The 27817-nt window shown below is 38.7% G+C and overlaps 2 protein-coding genes across 8 annotated transcripts; one reads left to right on the top strand and one right to left on the bottom strand.

The window, feature by feature from the left end:
• The first annotated feature begins 103 nt into the window (after positions 1-103).
• On the top strand, positions 104-12322 carry pkd2 (polycystic kidney disease 2). Of its 2 annotated transcripts, none has more exons than XM_069689317.1 (15): positions 104-1062; positions 1707-1820; positions 2981-3114; positions 4149-4399; positions 4849-5073; positions 5686-5914; positions 6010-6180; positions 6294-6475; positions 6569-6689; positions 6795-6893; positions 7302-7423; positions 7536-7653; positions 7802-7962; positions 10040-10187; positions 11360-12322. In XM_069689317.1, exons 1-15 carry the CDS (start codon positions 639-641, stop codon positions 11567-11569), a joined length of 2709 nt encoding a protein of 902 aa, XP_069545418.1. In that variant the 5' UTR covers positions 104-638; the 3' UTR covers positions 11570-12322. The 2 variants fall into 2 exon arrangements, with proteins under 2 accessions (XP_069545418.1, XP_069545417.1); XM_069689316.1 differs by having other exon boundaries at positions 7799-7962.
• A 1307-nt stretch (positions 12323-13629) lies between these two features.
• Positions 13630-27433, bottom strand: LOC138615667 (broad substrate specificity ATP-binding cassette transporter ABCG2-like). 6 transcript variants are annotated; one of them, XM_069689423.1, is made up of 16 exons: positions 27219-27433; positions 26022-26081; positions 25817-25931; positions 24875-25027; positions 24596-24753; positions 23712-23863; positions 23495-23596; positions 22318-22568; positions 20553-20635; positions 17325-17414; positions 17084-17205; positions 16797-16951; positions 16103-16192; positions 14546-14585; positions 14447-14492; positions 13630-14378 (listed from the first exon to the last, which is right to left on the bottom strand). In XM_069689423.1, the coding sequence occupies exons 1-16, from the start codon at positions 27431-27433 to the stop codon at positions 14231-14233; spliced, it is 1980 nt and encodes a 659-aa protein (XP_069545524.1). In that variant the 3' UTR covers positions 13630-14230. The 6 variants fall into 6 exon arrangements, with proteins under 6 accessions (XP_069545524.1, XP_069545520.1, XP_069545521.1 ...); XM_069689419.1 differs by having other exon boundaries at positions 14473-14585; XM_069689420.1 differs by lacking the exon at positions 14447-14492 and having other exon boundaries at positions 13630-14376; positions 14495-14585.
• Positions 27434-27817: the final 384 nt, after the last annotated feature.

Below are 27817 nucleotides of genomic sequence, written 5' to 3'. Positions count from 1 at the left end.
CAATAAATGGATCAAATTGAACTTAATTAAGCTGACAGTTTTCCATCCTTTGCTGCGACGCCATGACTTCTAATGTAACCTGAGTCCTAACAAATGAGAAGGAGAAGTTTTGGGGGAACAGTTTAGGAACAAGATGGCTGTCCCGGGACAAGAAAAGTGTCTCTCCTTTTTTACATAAACAAGGCATTTTTGTGCGGTGGTCAATTTTACTGCAAGTAGCATCCTAGTTAACAACTTTAACCGTTTTAAAGGCTTCGTTTAGTAACTAGAGACAGTCGTTTTTGAGACGGAATTGAAGCTCGTTTGTTGTTTTCTTATGGAAAGTTTTGAAACGGTGTGTTGAGGGTGAAAACAGCTGGCTATGAGGAGCAGGATATCGGAACTAAATGTCTCTAATGTGACTTTTATACGCACTGTGAAGTTTTATGTATTCAGGTCCTTTAGAAAGTTATTTGACTAACTTTCAGAAGTGTATGTTTGGAGGCGTTTAACAGTAGTACCTTAAGCGAAATGCTCGAAATAAGTCAGCCGTTATAAACTTATATCTTTAGATTTTTTTTTTGAATTTTTTTTTTTTGGGGGGGGACGGTTACATTTTTCAGATGCACAAAACCAGATAGATAAAAGTTAACCGGATCATGAGTTCATCCCGAGTCCGACCCCAGCAGCTCCCGCAGAGCCAGACGAGCAGGTCGCCGCAAAGACTCGACCCAAGTGAGGGGATAGAGATGGAGAACATCCAGCATCAAGACCTGGGGCTCGGAGGAGTCACGGCCACACCGTCCCCTCCGTCCAGACAAGCATGGAGCCGGGATAACCCGGGTTTCGAACCCGAGGACGAGATCATGGAAGCCGACTGGCCTCAAGCGAGTTCCGGACGGAGGTCGGTGTCCACGGCCTCCAGCAGCAGCTGCAGCAGCGGCCTGGGCAGCTACAACCGCGGGGGCAGCAGCACCCACATCCCCCGAGGAGGACTCTACCCGACCCCGACTCTCGATGCCCAGCAGCAAGACAGGCACGAGCACCTGAGTTGTATGAAGCAGATACTCCAAAAAATCAGAAGTAAGTCTAGCTTTTTATGCTTTCTGAATGTACCGTTATTGTGATGATGAATTTTTAAAATGGTTAAATAGGCTAATTTTCTACAGATCAGTATTAATCATAATCAAGCAAGATTTCAAGTTTTCTTCCAGGCTGTAAAGTTCATCAACAATTTTTAAGCTGCAGTGATAAGTCAATTCATGGAAAAGTTAATGTATTAGAAAGGGCATTATACAAGGAAGCAAATGGAAAACAGCATCAAATGGAAAACTGATAAAACAACAACAACAACAACAACAACAACTGGTCCAGATTAAAATAGCTAAACAAACAAGTCATGTTAAATTAAATGAAAATGAAGAAAAATGAACTCAGCAGGGACAGTATGTTTTTATGATTAAACTGTGTTGAGAAAATCTCTTCATAAATTATAGCACATTTGATCTGAAATTGACAGATTGTATCAAATCCTGTCTGTGGTGTCATATGAACATATCTGCGAACCTCAAGTGTTGCCACTTCTGCTCTTTCTAACTCCATTATAGTCAAATCTAAGCAGAACATACTGTAAGGTTTACTGAAGTAATTAGGCAGTTCAGTCTGTCTGTATGTAAATACTGTACCAACATTGATGGCCTCTTCCATTGTTTTTTTCCCCTCTGCAGTCCTGTGGGGTACAGAGCTCATGGAGGACAGTGACAGCAGTCGAGAGAGATATCTCAGGAACGTACTGAGGGAGATGCTCACATATGTTGCGTTCCTCATCACCATTTGTATCTGTAAGTAAACATGAAAAAATCATGTAAAATTCTCATTTGATTTGGGGTTTTTTCAGAAACCACTCATCTGCAAGAACTTTCTGCTCAGGCTTTGACATATAAACAGATGTGAATGTTGATGCAATCATGGCAATCACAGGACTACCTGCATATCAAATGATTAACAAATTATGTGCGACAACAAGGCTCCGATACTGTGTCCTAATGTGACACTGCATACTAATTCTAATCAGGTTGTTTTTTTTAGTATTTATTGCCTACCCACTGTAAAAAAAAAGAGTGAATATGAATGTCTTTTGAGTGATAATTGCTTCATTTGCTGTCAGTGCAAACCAGTAAAGTACATTCATTTCTGCTATAGCACAAATAATTATAATATAATAGTTCATAGTACACAAACAAACTACACAAGTCATGTGCAAAACATTCTCAGTGGGGCATCAGGATGTGTGGTGTAAACATAACCTTAGACTGTATATGGTTAGATGATCATAAAGTTAATGCTTCTGCCCTAAATGGCAGTCAAGGACTTAACTAAACTGACAGCTGATCCAAGTGAGTCAGAAAAAGCTTTTTAAAATGTGGCACCTTTCCTGGAGCTGTAAAGTAATTTTTCCACACTCACAGTGTAAGCGTAATGAGTTTGGCAGCTGAAAATCGAATCTGCCAACATTTGTCATGAGGCTTAAAGTCCAACAACAGCACAAATGTGAAGACTGCATTTTGTGTGGGATGAGAAAACTAATGGTAAAGTTTCTCTTCGCTCTTTTTGGCTGCAATGAGAAAATGCCAAAGTGTGGTTTAGGGTGGATCAGGAAATGATTTCCTGGCAGACATGATTAAGGCATGTTTTGCCAGGCAGAGTTTGACTATTAAAGGCAGTTTCCAGAACTACTGAGAATGCTGCAGAGAATAGTAATGCATCGGTGAAACAAAATTGCATTTAATCTAAGTGTGAGTTTAGTTTTTCTGCTCATTAGGTCTTTGCGGGTTCACAGCAGATGTAAACACTACATTCATATTTACACAAAGCATACTCAGTGTTAAATCTGCTGTTTTAATCTGCCTCTCAAAGCATGCTGTGGTGTTGCTGTAGCTGATGCTAATAGGATTATTACACTTTCAATAAACGTTATGCTATATTGTAATTTGCTCTGCAGTGACATATGGGATGGTGAGCACGAATATGTACTATTACACCAAAGTCATGTCTCAGCTTTTCCTGGACACACCGCTGTCTGCCAGAGACCCTTCTACTTTTAGGAGCCTCTCAACGATGGAAGATTTCTGGAAGGTAAGATGAAACATTCTTCTCTGTTGTAAGTTTTGCAACGTCAGACATTTTAGTAAGCTTAATATTGTTTATCATTGTGTTAGATCTTGAGAAAGGAAGGTTCTGCAAACTGGAAGTATTCAAATGAATAGTTTGCCTTTTTTGGATTTATGCTTATTTGCTTTCTTTCTGCAGTTCATTTATGTAAAAAGTTTTTAGTTTGGATCCATTTATGAGGATAAATGTCTGAATCCTTGGGTTTATTATGCAAACTGGTGTTTTTTTGTGCAAGGTCAAACGTGAATTGCAGGCCACAATTTAAGTTCCATTTTAGTAAAAAGAACTACAGTCCTTCTGCAAAACAATTCATAAAATGTAAAGTAAAAAATAGAAACTAGAATTACTGCCGTTTGTATACCTTCACCAACCAGTCAATAAAATGACAGCGATGAGCTCAAAGAGACCATGACCTTTCATCACCAAAATCTTATCAGTTCACCCTCGAGTCCAAGGGAATGTTTTTGCCTAATTTGAAAAAATTCCCTCAAAGTGTTCCTGAGATGATGTGTTCACTAGCATGGGATAGATGTGAGGTCACGGTGACCTTAATCTTTGACCTTTGAGTGCCAAAATTGAATCTGTTCATCCTTGAATGCAAGTGAATGTTTCTGCCAAATTTTAGGAAGTTTTCTCAAAGTGTTCTTAAGATCTTCTGTTCTCATGCCTGGGACAGACGGACTACCCAAAAACACTACACACTACACTACATCTGGCTAAGGCTGTCGCTGGGTGCAGTATTTACAAGCTTCAGACCACTGGTTAAATCTGTCTATTGCAAGATGATTGCAAGATGATTGTATTGCATGAAAAATCACCCAAAACTGTGAACTGTCAGAAGCTGAGCTATGCATCTGTTACCTTCACCACCAACTTTTAGGTGGTAAACAAAGACCAGATTTCTAATAACAATAATGAACCGTCAGAATAGTTCGTATGTCTGAATGCCTTCGTCCGGCCTCTTCTTTGCCTTAATCCTAACTGTTCTACACTTTTAGTTCACAGAGGGCCCCTTCCTCAATGGCATGTACTGGGAGGTGTGGTACAACAACAAGAGCCTGCCAGAGAACCAGAGTCTCATCTACTACGAGAACCTCCTCCTCGGAGTGCCTCGGCTCCGGCAGGTCAAAGTCCGCAATGAGTCCTGCTCCGTCCACGAAGATCTGAGGGATGAGGTCCAGGACTGCTACAACCTATACACCCCAACCAACGAGGACACCACCTCCTTTGGCCCCAAGAATGGAACCGCGTAAGTCTTATGAATTCAACTACATCGCAATAGATTTATGAAAAGAAAAGTTGCTAGACTGCCTCTGCAACATGCAAATGGAGCGCAGCATCATGATGTGCATGGAGCTACGGGAAGCTATGACCCCTTACGTACAAGTATTTCAAGTGACTTAGCTTGATCAAAGTTAGCAGCAGAGTTACATGTTACTTGAATTACCTACTCACGAAGGTTAAAGCTTCTCCCTGCACCAAACACATCGCGGTGTAGTGCTGAACAGGAGCAGTCTCAGTACTTCAGAGACCTCATAGAGATCAATGTGAATTTTTGATTCACATTTTTAGCCTGCGCAAAAGAAGAGTTGATCTGTCTTTACATAAAGGTTCTAAAGCAAACTGTATATACATTCATGTCCATCATTATCTTTTATCCAATGTCTACATCCTAAATCGTATCTTGATGTCTGTCAGGTGGGTGTACACCAAAGAAAGTGAGATGAATGGCAGCAGTTATTGGGGTCAGGTGTCTAAATATGGAGGCGGAGGATTCTACCAGGACTTGTCTCGTACCAAAGAGGAGTCAGCCATCCAAATGCAGTTTCTCAAAGACCACTTGTGGCTGGACAGAGGCTCGAGAGCGGTCTTCATCGACTTCTCTGTCTATAATGGGAACATAAACCTTTTCTGCATCGCCAGGTAAGAACCGCCAGTCACCTCTGTCACACCAGACAGAAACCAATAATTATTTTTAGATTTCAAATTTACTGACTCGAATGATATATGGATTACAAAGAACATTCAGTACTGCAATTGCTGAAGTTAAAGTGCCACACATGCAGTGGATGACCTCGTAGCTCCTCCTTGTCTATAAACCTGTTGCTAAAGTTCCACTTATTCCACTATTAAACTTATCATCATTAAATCCATGTAAGTAGAAAAATCTTTCTAAGGTGACATATTCACGTTGCTTGTTTTGTATAACACATTCAGTCCAAACAGTCTAAATAATGTTTTCAATTTACAGTAATATTAAAGAGAGGAAAGCAGTAAATACTTTGCTACTATGAATACAAATAAAATCGCTGTTTCCTTCTATTGTAAAGAGTCTGTTAGTGAGATCATAAAGGTTACATGTACAAAATTCTATATCAAGGAAAAGTACTTCTCCTTCCTGACTCATTATCAGTCTGATTCTGGATGACCACACTTTATTTTTATTTGTCTGCACAAAATGACAACACCCGTTTCAAGCTATTGTATGATGACCAATAGTTGACCAGTAATAGTTGAATTTGATGCATTCTTTAGGTTGCTGGTGGAGTTCCCTGCGACTGGTGGGGTGGTGAGCTCTTGGCAGTTCCAAACAGTCCGCCTCATTAGATATGTGTCCAGCTGGGACTACTTTGTGGGCGTGTGTGAAGTGGCGTTCTGCCTGTTCATCCTCTACTACGTGGTGGAGGAAGCGTTGGAGATACGAATGCACCGGCTGCATTATTTCAAGAGCCTTTGGAACTGCCTCGACGTTCTCATTGTCGCGGTGCGTAGCGAGGTCGCATTTAGGATTATCACATTTAAATTACATCAAATTGAATGTTATGAGGAATTCGCTGACTTTATTATTTTCTTTTTCAGTTGAGTGTTGTGACTATTATAATGAACATAACCAGAACAGCCATGGTTGGAAATCTGCTCAAGGGCCTGTTGGAGAACTACACTGCTCACCCCATCTTTGAGCCTCTGGCCAACCTGCAGGTCCAGATCAACAACATGGCTGCAGTCATTGTCTTTTTTTCCTGGGTCAAGGTACTAATTATTTCCCGCCAGTTCATAATCCCTCGTAAATTACCACTGTAGACAGTCTAGCTACCGTGAAATAGATTATTGCTAACAACCATGAATTTCTCACTTCCCCACAGCTTTTTAAGTTCATCAACTTCAATAAGACCATGAGTCAGCTGTCCAGCACTATGTCTCGCTGTGCCAAGGACCTTGTGGGTTTTGCCATCATGTTCTTCATCATCTTCCTGGCATACGCTCAACTGGCCTACTTGGTGTTTGGAACTCAAGTCAATGATTTCAGCACTTTCCAAGCCAGCATGTAAGAGCATTCAAAGCTGAGGCCACAAATGTAGAAACACAAGCAACGTTTCCTGTTGCTTAAACATGTTGAACTGTTTTGCCGTTTGTGTAGATTTACCCAATTCCGTATCATTCTGGGAGACTTCAACTTATCAGAGATCGAGGAGGCAAACCCAGTGCTCGGACCCATCTACTTTACAACCTTCGTCTTCTTCATTTTCTTTATTCTCATGGTGAATCGAGGATTCATGTGACGTGTTAAAGAAGTACGTTTGTTCTTGTTGTTGAAAATGCCTGTTGTTAATACAACAAAATGTTTTCTTTTTCTGCTTGTGTAGAACATGTTCCTAGCTATCATCAATGACACATACTCCGAGGTGAAGGCTGACATGTCGCAGCAGAGGTCTGAGATGGAAATGACTGACCTCATTAAGAAGGTATTGGACTACATGGCTCATTTATTGGGGGTTGGGCAGATTTCCATTAAACCTGAAAAAGCTATTACTTTAGAAACTAATTGGATGTGGTTGAGTCCACTCAGAGATACAGATGTTAGAAAGTCAGCATTGGAAAACACATTAAAGAAGAACCCTTGTACCAGGATGGGATCAATGTGTGTCAGCTAAGTGTCAATTAATCTCAGAATCAGGGTTTTGTGAGGCTTTTCTTGCTGAGAAGAAATGGTTCGGCTACAGTGAGCGGACAGTATGCATTTTTAATTTTGGACGACCAATTGCGTTGCTATCTTTTTGTGTGTGACCTCTCACATAGCAACATCCTGCATGGGACTTGTTTAGGTAAGTTGAAATGTAATTTGAAGTATTTCTCTGATTCCCTTACCTCAGGGTTGTAACAGAGCTTTGATGAAGCTGAGACTGAAGAAGACGGCAGTAGACGACATCTCTGACAGTTTGCGTCAAGCTGGTGGGAAACTGAGCTTTGATGAACTCCGTCAGGATCTGAAAGGGTGAGCAAAATCTCAATTCCTACTAAAAGCTGTTATGACATTACCTCAATGCTTCTGTTTGGTTCGTTGATGCCGCTTATCTTCAGTGTGGTCTGTTTCTCTCTTTACTCAGAAAGGGCCACACAGATGCAGAAATTCAGGCCATCTTTGCCAAGTACGATCAGGATGGCGATCAGGAGCTGACAGAGCATGAACACCAGCAGATGAGAGATGACCTGGAGAAAGAGAGAGTGAGTGATGGAGCCAGCAGCTTGATCCATTTGTCAAACAGAACACTTTGGTTTGCGTTTAAAAGAACAACACAGCCCGCACACAGTAAACAATATGTGGTTGTGTTAGCTGCAGATGCTCAGTGTGTTTCTGCTCATATGCTAGGAGGACTTGGATCTGGAACGCAATTCGATGACTCGACCCAGCAGTGGGCGGAGCTTCCCTCGTACGCAGGACGACTCGGAGGAGGACGACGATGAGGACAGCGGTCACAGTTCTCGTCGCCGTGGCAGCAGCTCAGGGGGTGTCTCCTATGAGGAGTTTCAAGTGTATGGAGCCTTTATTTTTCCTGTCCTATAACTAACTATGCAGGTGTATCAGTAAATGAGCAATAATATAACATAAATTTGTATTCATTAATGATTAATTTGCAAATGATTTCAATTAAATGATTCAATGTTTGCTTGATAAAAATACAGAAACTAATGACATATTCACACACTCAAGGTAGAGTCCTCAGATTGTTTGACTGACTGAATGTCAGGGAAAACATATTCAATGAAAGTGGAATCAATAAAAGTTAATTTCCAATTCTAAGAAAATTATAGAAAAAACAGGAACTTTTCAGATTTAAGTAAGTAAGTAAAGTTTATTTGTATAGCACTTTTCACAGATATAAAATCATCTCCACCTTGGTCACAACATTTCTTAGTTTTGCTATGTCTCTCAACTGATAAAAATAAGAGCGTATTTGTTGACTGACATGATTATCCAAAGAGAGTGACTGGTCAAAGATGACACCAAAGTTTTGCAGCTTTTCTTTGGCGCGGTTATGTAACGACCCCAAGTGCTGCTTGACGTCAGGAATGACTTCTTCAGGAGCAATTATCAGGGCTTCTGTTTTATTTGCATTTAACTGAAGTTGGTTGTCAGTCATCCAAATCTCAATGGCATTCGAACAGTCATTTAAAATGGAGAGCTGGTTGCCTCGATCATGTTTAAAAGAAGAATACAGCTGTATGTCATCATAAAAATGATAGGAGATGCCAGAGTAACAGCTAATGATTTCTCCAGGAGGCAGCATATATATGGGGAACAACATAGGACCCAGAACAGAACCCTGTGGGACACCGCAAGATAAAGGTGCTGAGTTTGACATGAACTAACCCACAGAGACTGAAAAACTCCTATTGGCAAAATAAGAGGTGAACCAATCCAGTACAGACCCTGAAACACCCACCAGTTGGTGTAGCCAGAAGGCGAGCAAGTGAATTTTGGCATTCTTGCTAAATGAAATATGAATAGCCACTTGTTAAAGTAGTTGTATGTATTAGTCTTAACAGACTGACATGAATTTTGTTTTCTTGTCCCTTTGAGATAAAACTGTATTATATGAGATTTAATTTTTATAATTAAAATTATAGTTAAAAATCCTGACACTTTTTCTAAGGATCCCTTAGGTAGGTAGGTAGGTATTTACTTTATTAATCCCCGAGGGGAATTTTTTTTCGCTACAGCAGCATACAGAAGCAATAAGATAATAATAGAAATAATAGAATAAAATACTAGAATAGAATATAATAATAGAAAAGCAATAAAATAGCAGTAAATAGCAGTAAGAAATATAAATATAAAATATACAATATAAAATGCACAGTTTATACAGTACATTATATATCTATATATATTATATACAAACAAACAAACCAAGAACACAGCCAACATATATATATATACAGTACAGTATATATCTATATATATTATATACAAACAAACCAAGAAACACAGTCAACAGTGTAATTGTACTGTGATGGATTTTGCCAGAGGTGAGTTATTGTACAGTCTTATTGCAGTGGGCAGGAATGATCTCCTGTATCTGTCCTTGTGACAGCGGAGCTGGAGGAATCTTTTAGAGAAAGTGCTCCGCTGTCCCTGCAGCAGGTGGTGGAGAGGGTGGACAGGATTATCCAATATGGACAATAATTTGTTCAGCGTCCTCCTCTCCACCACCTTTTCCAGGCTTAATTTAGCTTATTATGGCGTCAATACCAATATATGTTAAGAGCAGGAATAAATATACTGTAAAAAATGTAATGGTGATATTATTTCTACTGTATATGACCTCAAACGTTCTGTGTTTGCATTTTCTTGTCAATTAACATATACTGTACACTGAGAATGAAACCTCTGTGATCAGCTAATGATTAATCAGCCACCGCTGTCAAAACCCTTTTTGCTTTGTTTTCTATTACTAAACTGGATGAGATTAGATTGGATTTAGATTTAAACTTTATTAATCCCACAGTGGGGACATTTTGTTGTCACAGCAGCATGGAGTGTGGGACTGTGGTAGACCATCTTATTTACCATGTAATATAAGAGACACTGTTGTTCTCCATTTGTTAGGCTGGTGAGACGTGTGGACAGGATGGAGCACTCCATTGGCAGCATTGTGTCCAAGATAGATGCTGTGATTGTGAAGCTGGAGACCATGGAGAGAGCCAAACTTAAAAGAAGAGACGTACTGGGCCGGCTGCTGGATGGAGTCATGGAGGTGAGATCCATTGAAAACACAATCAGTACATTTTCATGTACCTGAAGTTGCTCCAGCTATTTACTGTTATATTATCTATGGATCACAAAAACATCACACAATTATCAGGTAGTTTCTCAGTTCTTTGGAGCTTCACAGCATCTCTCAGCTTCCTGTTTTTTGGTTACTTTTTGGGTTCATTCTGATAGCATTTTTGTTGGCAGCAAGGAGGTATTTTCTGTAAAGAAGGCACTAAAAACCCACTGAATACAACCTGTTCAGCACCAAACAGCAAGCAGACACAGTAAGGAACTGGCTGGTAAACATAGTACAGCTGTTAAGTTTTATAAAGGGTTTGTTTTCTCTGAATATCCAACTGTGATTCATCAGGCAGCCAGAGATACATCTTCAAATGAATGAATAATGTTGCTGGCTGGATTTTCAAATGGGATAGTGATTAAAAGTTCACCATATCCTCTTAGAAGGTGAATATGTCAACTGTTGTATTGACAGATTTTTACTGCCCCAAGTGGCCAAAAAGCCAATTAATACATGTTAAAGTAACATTCAAAGTAAACTTTCTCAAATAACCTCTCTTTAAAATATTACATGAAAAGTGTTTTATAAAAAAAAGAAAAGAAAAATATATATATATATAAAAATAGATTTCCTCAGCTTCTCTGGAGAACTTCTTCAGCAGGAAAGTGACTTTTCCATGACTTCAAACACAGTCACTGAAACAGTAGGATGAACTTAATGCATTGTCCTATTCAAAAGAAAAGTCGGACTAACATTGAACACACAAAAAATATTCAAATTGAAAGTCCTTTGACACAAGGCTACTCAGTCTTGTTTCAAAATTCCTGTGGATAATGTATTCCCTCTGCTCTTTCCCAAACTCACCATCACAACTAAAAGCCTAACCCTAACCTAATTGTAACCCTGAAGCTAAGTACCACCCCTCAAAAAGCAGACTCTACCTGTGGGGACCTCAGTTTTTGTCCCAAAAATTTGAATAACTCAGTTGAAATAAGAAATGTATGCCTCCCAATGTATGCCTGGGAATGCTGCTGGATTGTATGTGCATATTGACAGTGGCCATGAGGTTCCTCCAGTGCATCTGGTCAGATATCCTGTGTGAACTGGATGCTTGTGTGTAAACACCATGCGCGACCTAATCTGTGTCTGTTCAGGACGAGCGTCTGGGACGGGACACAGACGGCCATAGGGAGCAGACGGAGCGGCTTGTGAGGGAGGAACTGGAGCTCTGGGAGTCCGACGATATGGTCTCCCAGGTCAGCCACCCGCAGCCGGCCACTCCCGTCGGGCCGCGGCCTCGTCCTTCCTCCTCCCTGTCTACCGACGGCCTCGACACAAGCGGGAGCGGGAGCGGCCATGTGTGACGACTCGAAGAAGAATATTCCACTCTGGAAAGAAACTGTATTGGAAACCTCCCCGCAGCAGTAAAAGTAACTCAAGTTGTGGGACAATTTTTGCAGAACAGAATACTACACCTGACTGAAGACGCTTAAATTACTTGAAAAGTTACAAAGTCAAATGAAGGTCACTTCAAATATTTAAATGCACTGAGAGTGAGTGAGCTTCTCATCTGAAAGTGTCTAAAATCAAGTATTTCTTTGATTGATGATGACAGGTAACATATTATATGTGAGGAGTTGAATAATAATGAAGGATTGACAGTACAACGTTACATCACAGTATTAAACATGTGTACCAGCCTGCAAGCTCATTCAATGTTACTCCAAATTCAGTGTATGGTTTTAATATCACACGAAAAATATGCTCACCTGCTTTTGATCACTTTATCTGCACGTTAGCATTTACCCAAATACTCAAAAGGCATCTCTATGAATGTTAATTTTGCTGATTATTTTTTTCATCATTTTAATATACATTAGGTACAAGCGTGGCACATTCTGTCATATTTACTCATCTTCTGTACATCAATTAAGATTCATATTAATTTGCTTATCAATTTATGATACATATTGTAACTTGAAACAAACTTCGATTTGGAGTGCATCTAGTGTTCATGGGAAACCCATGCATTTTTTTTTTTTTTACAATCTTATTTTTTTGTTGTTGTTTTTTTTTTATATATATGTTGCGCCAAATAAAGTGTTATTAAAAAAACACACTGTAGTTTGTTTTATCTATTTTTTTCACTGGTTTGACAAGAAAACCATAAAATATGAAACAAACAACAAGATCTTATTATTCCTCGACTATATACAGTTTACACAGCACAACAAACTATATACAGTATAAGTACAGATGCATTGCGGATAAAAAACAAATAATAGTTACAATAGTGGACTGTTGAGAAAATGAACTGCAGTCACATTCTGCCTGACTTGCGTCACTAAGAATAAGTACATCTGGAGACAACATGTAGCAGTTTATTTGAATATACCGTTAATCTTTTCATGTTTATGCCGATACAGCTCTGAGGTACCAAGCTTTTTCATAGGTTTGTAATTTCTGTATAACTTCACAGAACATTTTGAGTAACTGAGTAATTATAGAGAAAATACAAACAAAATTTTGCTTTTTCTGTTATATTTATGTCATGGTTTTGTTTCGTGTATGTGGGAGCAGAATGAAGCGCAAGTCAAAACCCAAATTGTATGATTGTATTGAAAAAACACAAAGATTGAGGTTAAATGGAAATGTTGATACATGTTCTGAAAAATTTGTATCAGAATATGAATGTATTATAGATGTTTGAAACAATAAAGTGAACACGTACTATTGATATATTTCTCTAACATATACAAATTACAAATGATTAGTTTGTAGGTAAAAAATTAAGAAAGATTCAAATCAGTGTCATTTGGAAACTGCAAAAGCTGAACAATAAAGACTACCGAGTTACAAAAGTATTAAGAAAAAAAGGTAGTCTGACTGAAAGAAAACAGCAAAAGGAAATATTTATAAATAACCACAGGTAGCTTTGAAATATAAAACTACAACCTGCTTATCATGTTATCATTTTAGAAAATCGAATACTCTCTTGGGTTTCAGTGACGTGAAAAATACTGGTAAAAAAAAAACCATACTAGTTCCTGAAAAGTTAACACTTTGGAGACACAAGGTTTTCCTCTAACAAAGATATAGATAGGTATTTTAACTGTAAACCACAGGCACTATTAATTAAATCGTTTTATATTTTGGGAAATACCCCTCTTGTTTTCTTGCCAAAAGTCAGATGAGTGGATCAATGCTTTCATATCAGCACATTAAAGCTGCTTGAATCAACATTTTTATGAACATGGATCAAAATCTTTCACGCATAGAACTAAAGCCTAATAGTATTAGCTTCTGCATTTATAGCAGGTCTAGTTAATATGTTCTTTAATCAGTAGTTGTTGTAAACAAAAAAAATTGATTTTGTCCACCTGTCAAGCACCAAGCAGCAGGAAGACCCAGTGATCAGCGAGTGTGCATAACGGTGCATTAAGCAGCATTTAGATACTGTTTGTTAACACATTTATCAGTGTTGTGTTTACAGTTTGCTGTGTAGCCTGCAAATCCAAAAATGTTATAGTCTGGAGCTCGAGATAGGGAGCGAATAGATTAGCTTAGCAGAAAGACTGAAAGCCAGCAGCTAAAGTCTCTTTTCCAAGTTATCAACAGCTTTAAAGCTCACTACTTTGAATGTAGTTAATGTCTTAAATGTGTTGACAACAATTAGTGGTTTTACACAGAGCTACCTGTAACTGCATGCCACTATTTCTTATTGAACAGCAGACGTCAACGTCAGGTTGTCAGGTGATTGTGCATTAATTTAAAATAACACCATTGTCATTGTGAGCTTTAGAGACGGTGGATCTCTTTTTTAACTTTCAGTCTTTGGGTTAAGCTAAGCTAACCTCCTATTATATACTACAGACATGAGAGTGATCTTACGGAATATAAAATATGCGTATTTCCCAAAATGTCATACTTATCCACGAGCGGTGCCCTTTTTTTTTTTTTTTTTTGGGAGAGCCTTCTTTTGGCCTACTTCCTCAAAGACAAGAGTGAAGAGTGCAGATCGCACATTAAGTGAAATTCTTGATGTAGCGGAGCTTCAGGTAGGCAATGATGAGGAATATAATCATCATTACAGTCAAAGCTACATGATTCTCCCACAGTCCCCAGGAGGTGTACTCTATGTCCAGGTAGTCCAGAAACTGCTCCCCTGTACATCTGAAATGAGGCATGTCCAAACTGGTCAGCGGAGGAAGGTGACGTGTTGTGAACCAGTGAGATAAGACAGATGCATGTGTGCAGCTGTACTCACGTCAGGCCGGCTGAGTTCACAGTGCAGTTAGTCATTACAGCAGACATGTTGGTGTTTCGGACAACAGCCTCTTCGCAGAACTTCAGACCCACAAACTCATTGATCTTCAAGGCCTGAACGCAGACAGTAGAGGAAGCAGAGCAGTGAATGCAGAGCAGAACAAAGTAAATGTGGTGCAGGCAGTATTTAGGGTTCATGCAGTAGCAGGCTGTCACTACAATGTTTAGATTTTTTTTTTTGATCACACAATACCATTATTATGTAATGCACCGATATTAAAACATGACATCTTCATCAGGTATGTGACCAGAAGCTTTGTCGGTCTATACATTGGCCTAACTGTTTTCTAATCAGATTAATTATAATTAGAAATGGGAGTTAGAGGTGTAACAGCCAGTGAATCATTCAGCCATGGACGTTTGGTACAACATGAGACTTTGTTCAGCATGAACTGTGATCTAAACAATTACAGTCAGAATAGTGTTTTTATGTCTACGGATTCGAACTCCTGGAACAGAAATTTTTAGAACTCGGGTTCTACCGAATACAACCTAAAATCAAAAACTCATAGTTTTTGGCCTCCGACAAGCAGTTATGTCACCGTTTATATCCATATCTGTCTACACTCAGAGAATATAGTAAAGACTAAGAAGGAATTTGACCAATGAAGGTGATTCAGACAGAACACAAAGTTGTAGCGATGACAGAAGATGATGCTTCAAACATAGATGTTGATGCTTCACACACTTCTTCAACCCGACAGCAAAGAAGATCCATACAATCACCACAGTTTTACGTCGACCACCCAAGATAAGCGTCACAAGTTCGGTATCTGATCAAATATGAAATATGGTCACTGTCTCCCCTTTTCATTCATTCGGCTTCCTAGAAGCCAAATAAATGTTTGTGCCAAGTTAAACGAAATTCCCTCAAGGCGTTCCTGATCAAGAACAGGATGGAAAAAGAACCCGAAGACATAACACCTCTGGCCACGACTCTGGCTTCAGAAACAACAGTTGACGACAATGTGATACAATTAATGCCAGTAAGAAACACTGCAGCCTGAAAAAGCTGTAGGCTGAAGCCACAGAGTATAGTGTACTGTTACGACCCTAATAAGACAATAAGTAAGGTCATTTATAAACAGTATTAATGTTCAGCAGCAACACAGAAACGTGTATTTTTCAACTCTAAAATGTCTTAAAACATAGATAGGTCTGAATCTAAGAAAACAGTGAAATGTAGTTGCAAATTCACAGAAAATCCTCGAGTTAGGATTAGTTTGTCAACATCAACAACTTTTGTACTTTAATGTAGGAGAACCTTATTGAAAGTGTTTCTGCTTGTTATGTGTTTATGTTAGAAATGATTCATATCAGTATTAGTTTAGATGTCAGGTGATATATGGTTCAAAAACTTGTCTGTTCTGAATATTGTGTTTGATGATGCGTTCACAGTCACAATATATTACACATCGTCAAAGGCTGAGTACATCTGTTGAGATGTAATATAGAAATGCAATAATTGAATCATTGTAGGAGCATCACTTCAGTATACCGACGGCTTTCCGTAGAGTTCTTAATGTTTCTGAAATTCTTCCTGTCACAACACAATTCCAATTTGAACTTACTGCGAGACCGTAACGAGGAATACTGAAGTACTTCAGCCAAGCCAGCCAGTCCATGATGCTGGGCAGGTTCACCAGGAGACCTGAGAAGATCTAGACACACAACACAAACTGAGTCTAGTTTCACAGCAGACAGCTGCACTCACAGGACTCGTGCACATCTAAATGGAGCTGGTGATCTTGTCATTTGAATGTGTTGTAGCTAAATACTCATTTGGCCCACAGCACAGATCTGTAGGTTTTCAGTAAGCGACCAAACCGTGAGTGTCTTATCCGTGTTTTCCTGCCATGTTTATTTTTGTTCAATGATGGTTTGAACAGCACCTGCCTGTATGTTCAGTAATGTTGTATGGGGTGCTTTGATTTAAAAGTTATTAAAATCCACAGAGTTTTAGTTTAAATTCTGATGGAGAGCCAAAATTTAAAGAAACCTCAAAATGGGTCAAGCTCAGTTTTGAGGGAAAGTATTATTGATTAGGAATTTATTCAAAAATCACACAGAATATGTGTTTGATGGAATAACATTGTCTTCAGTGGAGAGCTTCAACAGACTGATAGAGAATATCTCTGATGGTGATGAAGATTTTACCAACCAAAAGCTTCTGAAGAGGAAAAACTGGATATCATTAACTGTACTTCTCCCTTCAAACGTTTCTGTGTGCCCCTTCATGCTTTTCTGTATTGCTGCTTCTCTCACCATCATGAAGACAAAGGTGATGGTCATGAAGATGTTGGCGAGAGCCACGACGCTCTGGTCAGCGGAGATGGCCATGGTCATGGCTGTGGCTGTGTAGGCCACCAGGGTCACTGTTAGTGTGAAGACTGAAAAGGCTGCTACGGTGGACTTGAGCCCTGAGAGCGAAACGCACACTAATTAGAGACTAAAAACTGAGCTGATTATCACATTCAAATTCACTATTTCAAATAATTAGTCAAATGTTAAAACCTTATATACTCCACAAGACAACGAGCTCTGATTCTTACCGATCAGAAAATATACAATACAGCTGAAGATGACAGAGGTGACGGTGCGCAGAGTGATGTCAGACAAGATCTTAGAGAGGAAGTAGACAGACACTCTGTAGTAGCCGCTGATGTACTCATGCCTTAAACAAGAGAAACACACAACACGTGACTCGACCTGCTCATTTCAAAGTCATGTTAATACACAAACATGTGATAGTTGTGTCAGAGTCCTCTTAGTCACTTCTGCGACATTACATACACAAACAGTTTCCTCTCAATGATGAAGAGCTCAGCTGCAGAAACAGTGCTGAAACACTGGTTGGTAGTGATGAAGAAGAGGGCACCCATCCTGTAGGAAACAATGAACCAAAGCCTTTATCTCAGAAGCCATATGTGTAGTAAAGGGAGTTACAAGTGCTTATGCCAAGTGCCCATAGAGACACAGAAGAGTACATGGCAATATATTAGAACATGTGCACCAGTATCCTGGTAAAACTTCATCCAATTTCTATACTCAGTTATCTGTTCAGGGTCAAAGAGGATGGTAATCGGTCTAAAGCAGAGAAAACTATGGGGCCATTATTGTGGCAATATTATGTACAAAGAGTATGTGAGGAGAGTTGAGAAACTCTATCTCAATCTGTAAGTGTGTAGTCTGATATGTGAACGTGTACACAAATCTGCAAATGCAAAAAAGATTTGTATGTGTGCAAAAATATCTGCAAATGTCAGATTCACTAAAAAAGAGGAATATATATATATATATAAAAAATCATGATGAGTGACAACTCTGAGTATATAGCTTCAAGAGATGAAAAAAACACAATTGTTCACTTCCTTCTCAGGGATGACCAATCAGTTGGCCGTCATTTGCATGTGACTTCTGCTACACTCCTGACATACCCGAGATCTGCAAATCTGTGAGGCAAACTGGGTTTTCTTTGCCCTGAACCGCTTCCTATAGGCTCATGCTGCTTCACACTTACAACTTCGGACCACTGACAAAACATAAACATGAGCCTACAGCAAGCACTCGGGACTACATAAGAATCATCTGACTTTCTAAAGCAAAACTGCAACCAACCAATCATCAGTGTCGTCATTTAAATGACAAGGTGTTTCCAACGTTTCGTGGCAAGTGAGTGTAAATGTAGCTACTAAATCATATTACAAGGTGACGGGTACGAGCCTGGTAGTACGAGCCTGTGAACCTGGCAAAGAGCAAAGAAAACCCTGATCAGCACACACTTTTGAAAATCTCAGGCATGGCGGGAGTGCAGCAAAAGTCACATGCCAAAAAACTGAGAGGAATCTGCGGGGCTGAAATGGAGACCTATTAAATTTTCCAGGTCCTAAAGCTTCTTCATTTTTTTTAAACTGAGAATAAAAGGTTATTTACATTCAGTTTTATGAATGCACACCATATTTTCACATTTTCTTTACAAAAGCACAAATCTTAATAGCATTTACCAATTTGTGTACACATTTAAATCTTCTTTTACATAAACCTCAGTGCAGTCATAAATCTGCTTTGCAGATTCCTGCATGTGTGCACAAGGTACAATTTCAAAGCTATTTTTCACATAACATAAAAAATGATACCCTCATAGCTGACACTGAAAGAGTAAACCCTTCTAACCTACAAGCATGCGAAGGAAATTCCACAGAGAAAGGCCACAACCCGGCGGTGGATTTAAACCTACAATGCTTTTGTTTCAAAGTCTTTCAGAAATGTTGTTTTGTGTTGGGTTTTTTTGCTGACTTTATTATTTTTGATTCATTGCATGTATCTGTACACTGTGTACTGATTGTTGCATTTTAACATCCATGTTTACATCCATGTTAAAAGGTGACCGACTCAACTGTGGCTCCAATATCTGACCCTGCACCAAGTAAAAAGGAGGGAGGGGTGAATAACTTGAGACATTTAAGCTGCATATACTGGTGTCTGCCATGCTGCCTATGCACTCACTATGAATATAATGACATTAAGTCCTTGTATTCCACTGAACCATGCACAGAATGAAAGAGAGAGAACACAAAGTTTTTTGATGTGCCTCACTGTACTTGTGAGTACCAGGTTGTGCCCAATAATATATGGTAAAAGGATTAGCCACACAGGAATTACTGTACTTACTTTTCACGCTTTGTTTTTAATCTGAAGCAGTTATTGACTTAAGCATAAAAAGTATTAGGTGACACGTTGTCCTTATGCAATATATAGCCACATAAAATTCTAACAGAAATAGAATAACCTCCATATTAAATCTAACTTCATTTTATAATGGAAGACATTATAACATTGACTTTAGACTATGTTTCCTAAAGATTGTAATTCTTTTTTGGTACCACTTTCTCTTAAGATGCTGTAATAAATGTATTAATGAATGGCTAATAAATAACTCGCTGATGATTCATGGATTAGGTTTTGGTCATTAACAAGAACCCTTGGGTTGCCAGACAAAAGGAAAATCCTCCAAAAGAATGACACCTTACTTGTGTTCTATAACACATATTTTATTCTAGACAGAAACAATGCAAAACCTTTTAAATATTTACACCAATAGAAACAAATCACAACCATAAAAAAGTACATAAATAAGCTATTAGATAGATTTAATGACAGTCCCCACCACATTCAAATTTCAGTGGATTACTGTATCATCATATCATGTTTTTTTTTAAATAAACAGTTTTTATTTCAGGTATTTTCCCAGGTTTTACGTATATTGAAATTTGCATACAGTATATGGTATAAAACTTGTGTTTTTTACAGCTCAGTCAGCCGGGCGCCTCTATGGTGCTGCCACTAGAATAACCTAAACTGTTTTAAATAAATGTTTTCAAACAGTGACAGTCTTTACCAAAAAAATAAGTCTTTGTGATTAATATAGTAAGAATTTGAGTTTCTTTAATGCATCTTTCATCAACCACAATCACACCAATGAAACCTGTTTTCGATAGCTGAAAGACAGACAGTATGTTTGGGGATGACAGCAGAAATGTCACATTATTTAAGGCCCAAGCACCACTGTGCTCTGGAGCCCATTATTTCCAATGGCATCATGACAACATTTCACAGCACACCACTCACCGAATACCTGCATGGCCAATAGAAATCAAGTAAGCACATCCGGTGTATTTTAGCAGTCAGTAAGCTTGTAGGTAGACAATATGTGTAGAGTATCCTTTGTGGTAAACAAAGCCTGGGTTTCTTATGGTTCACTCAATGTTCCCTGTCAATAGCTTTATCAGTCTAAGAGTTTTGAAAACCACCTATTTTGTTGTGTCCTCCTCGACCTCTTCAGATGTGCGCTGAACCCAACAGTGAGCTCAGCACAAATCGTATTGTGTCTAAAAGGGCTTTTACTCACGAATGCAGTTTTGTTGTTTATAATTGTAAAAGTGAGGTGTAAAACATTAGGATGTGACTTCAGCCAGCTGCCGAATTGTAATCGTAAAGAAGTGTAAAAAAGTGTTCTCTCACCTGTTCTGGATTCCACTCTGATCGTCTTTGACCCCAAAGAAAATAGCTCCTACGATGAGAGCGAGGAAAATGTTGACTCCCAGCTGCAAAGGAAAAAAACAAAAGATGATTAATGACCTTTCCAGCAACTCCTGCTACAATATATTCAATTCAACTGTTTCATGCAGTGCTGGAAAGCTGCTTAGCTTATGTTTAATACAAACTAATCTTTTTGTCTTTATGAAGAAACACATTTTAATCCTGTGAATGTTTAGAAGAAAACTGAAATTGCCGCGGTGAGTTTGAACAAATAAAATGAGCAGTCAGTGCTTTAATTGTCATCATAGCAGAAACAGCTATGTTTCTCGGGTTCAGAGGTCAAGTGTATGCCCTGCTCTTCCTCCAGAACTGCTGGTGGGGGAAGATGACAGAAAAGTGAAAGCGACACAAGTTTTAAGCCTAACAATTCACAGATTATGACAGGGCTAAGCGGTTCCCAGGGTGAGGGATAAGCCAATAAGGTTGAGCCTTTTTCAACTCATTCCCCACAGGCCCTCATGTGGAAGCGGGGGTGTGGAGAGATAGGTCATGATGCTATCATGTGATGACTCCCAGACCAGGGCCAAGGGGCTTTGGCCAGATATGATATCAGTTCAGGTCCTGGCCCAAAGAGGAGAGTGGGGTCACAACAGTCACCAAAGCCGATTACAGTGCCCACGCCACCTAGAGCTCAGCTTGTAGGATTATATTGACTTATTTGGGGCCAATTACCTGTTAATAATTCTTAAAGTGAGGAGACTACTGACAGCCTATCGCCACCATGGGGTGACTAATGAGAGCATTAAGTGGACCCCTCCAAAGTGCTGTCTGTGTATCCTGTTCATGACAACAGCATTGACAGATTATTTTTATGTTTTTTGCATTTAGCGGCAATAGTGCTACAACTGTATGTTTAAACCTGGGACATAAAAAACTGAAAACTGAGAAGTCAATTAAATTTGATTCTGTCAGAGCTACAGACTTGAATCGTACTCAAGTCACAAAATAAGGAGGTTCAACTCAACTCACACTTGTTTGTCTTCAGACTCAATGTCCTGAAGATTTGTTTTAAACGGAGAAGACAAACAACTCTTGATAAAATATTTAATTAATATAATAGAGATGTTTAAAGATGTATCTGCTTCGGCCACTGTAAAACAGAGAAAAACCCTGATATCAGAATAGAGAATTTAGACTTTAATGATAAAATTGATTAGCCAAATAAATGAGTGGCTTAAAGGAATAAGTATTTCACCTTCAAGGGAATATGCTTATTTGCCTTCTTGTTGAAATTGGGTTTTACTGCCAAAATTGTTAGGTTTTTGTTCTGTTTGCTCGCCTACCTTCATTTTTTCCCTTGTCTGTCTTTTGGACATGTTTAGTTGTTCTGATTTCCATTACAGTTTGGGACATATACTTACACATTCTATAAATAATATCACTCTCACTCACTGTTTTTTTTTATTGCATGCAGTGCTTCCAGGTAACCAACAGAGACACCATGAAATTACTGTGCTTATCCAAGAAATAGCCTAGTACATTATGTCATTTTTACACTACAGTTAAACAAATGTGATATCATGTATTAATTAGTGAGCTTCAGTGGTGCTGGTCTCAGTTTTTTAAAATTTTTAATCTTAAAACTAATTGTTTTCCCTTGTTTACAGTCTTTATGTTAAGCTATGCTAATCATTTGCTAATGGTAGAAGGTCAAACAGTTGTTTTAAGTGGAGATATACTGGTTTACCTGGGCCACAGATGTTTGTGGGTTCAACATGAGGTTCTGAAAGGTTCTCTGAAGGACCCATCGCAGTTGGTGAAAGAAGGAGCTGTTGTAGGTGATGGTGCGGGACTTTGGCCATGATATACACTCCTTATCCTGGACGATGCGCTCCAGTTCGGCTCGTGTGTCGCTGGAGTAGCTGCAGTTCCTGTACTCCTCTACCAGGTGTTCCTCGATGCTCTGCCTGGAGTTACTGAGCTCTTCAAAGTCCAATTCTATCCATGTACAAGAGGTAAATAAAAGACTTCAATGTTGGAAATACTAAAGAATGCATGGTGTGAACATCCATCTTAAAATGAAGGAGAATTTCCCCTATAAATATAAATATAATAGTCTTCAACTTGCAGAAAATAAATAAATATAAAAATATTTTGTGGTGCAGCAAACCCTCAAATTGGATTATTTTGCTTTACCTGGTTTCAAAGGCTCCCAATTGAATTAAACTCCAATGCAGAGGAGTCTGACGTCCTTCTCATAGTCATCTTTCAAATGTGACTTATTTTTCTGTTTAAGGTTATTTTATCTTCTATGTTTCTCCTTTAAAATCGAACTGGTGTATACTTCTAAATTGCATAGTGTATATTTTGTATCTCACCCTAATGCTTTTTAATGTCTAATGTAAAACTTGTCGACAGGGACCATGCAAATAAAATTTCTTGGACTTAATATTAAAATCTGTGTTCAATACTATTAAGAGGCTGGGATGATGTTTTCTTTATTAGTAAATAAAGAAAATTTAAGAGTGAAAAATTAATCCTTGATCTTAGTCAGAATTTTTTTTATTAAGGTCCAATTATTAAATACAGAGGTCTTAACCACCTCCTGAGGACCAACATCATAATGATGTTTTTATTTTGTCAAAAAGTTTAGATGAATGAGTCCTTAAATGATTTTTTGATTGACAAAATTTGCACACTCGACTAATCCTTTGAGTACTAACCTGGTTACAATAATATCCCAAAGACTATTATTATCTGTTTACACTTCTGGATCTCAGAGTGTCACTGAGTACAATTTGTAAAGTAATTCAAATATCTGTACAAATTATTTAATGAGTTAATGGGCACATCCTATTATAAAGGCAAAAGACATTATAGGATCCCGATAGCAATACTTGTGGAAGGTTTATACATGGTGTTACCTTCGGAGCTGTGGACTTTGGTCATGGTTGTGGCAGAGAAGTTTCCATTAATAACATCCAGAAAGAAGTCAGCTGGGTTGTTGTGGGGCTCACAGGAATAGCCTGGAAGAAACATGACAATGACACAATGTTTAATATCAATGAAAAATAAAAAATGAAAAGAAGACTGTAAAGATATATCTTGTGGTAATAATCCGTTTTGAAAGCATATAGTCACCAATGTTGGCAAAGTAGTCCATAGCATTTGGCGCTGGTCCATGGTACACCATTTTACCACTAACTAACAGGGTCAGAGAGTCAAACAGTCTGTAGATGGAGTAGCGAGGTTGGTGGATGGACATGATTATGGTTCTTCCATGACTGGCCATTCTGAAAACAGACATAATTAAATATAAAAAGTAAAATCTAAATAAAAACCAAGCATTATTTTCAATTTCAAATTTCAAAAGTAAGAAAGAAAATGAATGGACAGGTTCTTGGTGTTACTCAAACACATCTACACCCCTCAACAACAAAGAAAATACTAAAAAAAAAAAAGGCTTTGTTAGTTTTGCGTGCGCAGTACAGATGAGGATGTATAAATTCTCTCCCGCTCACACCTGACTACCTAAAAGTCAGGTTTCTGAAAGTCGAGCTCTGTGCTGTGGAAAATGGAGTGTGTCATAAGAATAGTTATAAACTTGTAAAGCATGTAATTATGATCAGTTCATTCAAAAAGGATAGGACTCTGTGTTTCCATTACTAGTTTAGACTACTAATACTATCTAGGGGTTCCACAAGAATCGACCTCTAAAGGCTGTTTTTTTTTGTTTTTATTGAATTTTTAGGGGGCATACTTCTAACATGTCTTAAAGATAAACAGCTTTCAATTACAGCAATTATGAAACAGAAATTTAAGTATAAAAGCTGGAAACATAATAGAAAGACACAATATCAAACAGAATGTCAAAATAGCAACATTTACGACATGAAAAATGTCAACATTTAATTTAATGAAGAAAAAAAAATGCATCAAACCCTGAACCTGAAACCTTCATATCGATCTCAGAACACAATCAATGATGAAATCTGACAAACAACAAAAACTCCGTTTTTCATTACCGTTTGAGCAGCAGCAGAACAGAGTTGGCAGTGCCAGCATCCAGCCCCGTGGTCGGTTCATCCAGAAAGAGAACTGCAGGATCAATAATCAGCTCCATACCAATGTTTGTTCTCTTCCTCTCTCCTCCCGAGATTCCCCTGGTCATCTGGGTGCCCACCTGGAGGAAAGAAATCCACACAACATGGATCATTGAGTCTATCCTGACTCTCACCTGCTGTCTTGATGCTTGGGGCAGACCAGTAGTTAAAAGGGCCAGCGGGGGATGTGTGATTATCTACCCTGGAATCAGCCACTTTGGTGAGACCCAATTCTTTCATGAGGTGATTGACTCTCGCCTCCTTCTCACTCTGTGGCACAGAGCTGGGCAGCCGCAGTGCTGCAGAAAAGCGCAGATTCTCCCTCACAGTCAGGGTGTCCATGACCACATCTTCCTGGGGTGTTAGAAATTGAGACATCAGTCATCATTGTCAATCATTTCATTTGTAGATGTATTTTGCCATTCACTGCTTTGTTTGCCTGAAACATGCATTTCCACAGACCTGCGATGCAAAGAACCAGTGACCCCATAGTGTTTCCAATAACTGGCAGACTGCCGCGAAAGCTGCTGTTTTTAATACTTTTATATTTACAAAGGACTTTGTGTAATGCAAAAGGGGACGCTTTTCCTGAACTTTCAGCTCTTTGTTTTGGTTTCACAGCTTTAGTTTGCTCTCATCTTAGTGTTTCAGCTTTCAGCTTTTTTTTCAATGAAGAAGCTCAAAGAAACCTACAGTAAGCAACCTGTCAATCACCAAACATTACACACATACAAACTTAGTCGCTAGCCAGTGAACATAATGCTGCTATAGAGACCAATATTTTTCTGGTGGTGGAGACCAAACAAGAGCACGGACTTTAGATTTCCATTTATCAGGTGCACACAAACAAAAGGAAAGCAGATGTTGCCAACAAGTTCACCACATCAACTGAAAAGGTGATGCCATTATTGTGCCTACATCTTGCTTCCACTGCACCTGAGAGCCCAGAACCCCCACAGCGTGCGCGCGCGCGCGCACACACACACACACACACACACACACACACACACACACACACACACACACACACACACACACACACACACACACACACACACACACACACACACACACACACACACACACACACACACACACACAATTAATATGGATTTTATGTCATTTAAAATAATTCAAATTCACCTGGACCACGTAGCCAGAGAGGCACTTGAAGTTTGGAGGCTGTGGCGCTCCATCAATAAGAACCTCCCCTGAGAGACCTGAGGGATCCTTCCTTGCAGCCAGAATATCCAAGAATCTTTGAAAACAAAAAATATCTAAACATACCTGCAACAAACACAGATAAATATTATGAATATGATTCCTTGGAGATTGGTGTGGTACTTACGAAGATTTTCCACTGCCAGTGGGTCCAAGAATAGCATTCAGGCCAGGTCTCATAATCCCACTACAAGACAATAATAGACACATATGTGTGTGTCCAATCAATTACAAAATGTATAAAAAGAAATGAAAGGCAAATTTGGGGATATAGAAATACTTTGCTTTAATTAATAATTATTAGCAAGGTGTCCATTCTTACATTCTCACGTCACTGTATCAGTTTTATGATTAACAACTAGATTATGAATAGCATTGTTCTTGGACGTGCTGAAATTTAGAGTCACTTAAATAATTTCTCTAAGAGCACATTCACTGTTACTGATATCATGAACATTTGTTCAAAGGTGCAGAAAAAAACCCAATTATGCCATTGAAAAAAATTCCAATGCAAATCTTCAGAGAGAACAGCTCTCACCAAAGCACCAGAGTCAGAGATATAAACCAGAATTAAAAGGCTGAATTAAAGTCTGGAGGTGGATCACGTGATGCTGTTTAATTCGTTTCCCTGGCAGACTGCTCTTCAGTGCATCAGAGAGATTATATGCAAGAACCCATGCTTAATATCATATAATTAACACCGTGGCTGCAAACAGCCCTCAAACTTGTGTGAAATAATTCATTCTTCCATGGGAAATGTCAGATTTATTTAATACCATCAGAACGAAACCATTGTAAGTCTAATGACTATTGTCCCGCTTTGTGTCTGGATACAGTGAGCCATTTTGAACTGACATGAAGCACCGGTGTTTTGTTTTTTTACTTTAAGAAAGTCTCTCTAAATTATGGGACTCTGAAAACGTATTACAAAAATTACAAATTGCCAGTCATAATATATATTACTCTGTTCATTTAGAAGATTATCCTGAGGCAGGGGTGAGTTTATGTTTGGTTAATTTGAGTAGCCAAACACAAAAACATATGATAAGTGTTTGATGGATTTTCTTCAGAATTACTAGAACAACCGATGTGTCACAGTCCAAATATTTTTGAATGCCCACGTAAATTAATCAATGTCAATGATCATAATAATGTTTTTCTTCTGCTTTTCTTCAGCATTTGCATTATTTCTGTGCACATTTTACTATCGGAGTGATGAGAAAAGGTACAAAGACGAGTACATGAAGAGAAAGACACAATGGACAATTAAATGGAAAGAAAGCAGAGAAACAGATAAAGAGGGTGGACATATTTTACAACTGACTTAAAGTCCACAAGTATTTCCCTGGGACTGATTTTCCTTTTGCAGAAGCAGCCGCTCTTCAGGTGCACTTTGTACTGGAGGTTGTGGAAGCTCACAGTGGAGCCACACGGCTGATTGCTTTGGTCCATGGCTGCGCCAACCTTTGACCTGGCCATCCCGTTGGTACCAATATCGTCTATCATTGCAATGTTAATGTGACTGGCTCTCTCCATCATCCTCTGCAGCGAGCACCCTGTCATAATAAAAGGAAAGTGATCTCATTAACTACATACTAATATGATGCAAAACAATACAGACATGAGAATGTGTACATTTTTTACAGGTTTTTTTAGCCAGCAACAAAATTCACATCCACGAAGTAATTAAATAATAAAACACTTTTATGAAATAATATATCAATCCAAAGAGCAGAGATGTAATTTTTCACAGCAAATATCACATGCGTGTTTAAATGCGGCAGTGGTAGAGGAAGTACTCAGATAAGTTAAAGTCCTGTTTACAAACTTTCCCTAAGAGAAAGTGCAAAAGTATTGTGAGATAAATATGCCTATAGTCGGAAACGGACTCGACATGCAGAAAAATGGCCCCCGTGGCTGATA

Source organism: Brachyistius frenatus, unplaced genomic scaffold (assembly GCF_029030835.1).
Source record: "Brachyistius frenatus isolate BFR_SWC_R1_liver_20210118 unplaced genomic scaffold, ASM2903083v1 Contig_7, whole genome shotgun sequence".
NCBI lineage: Eukaryota > Metazoa > Chordata > Actinopteri > Embiotocidae > Brachyistius > Brachyistius frenatus.
This window is presented reverse-complemented; position numbering and strand designations above follow the sequence as displayed.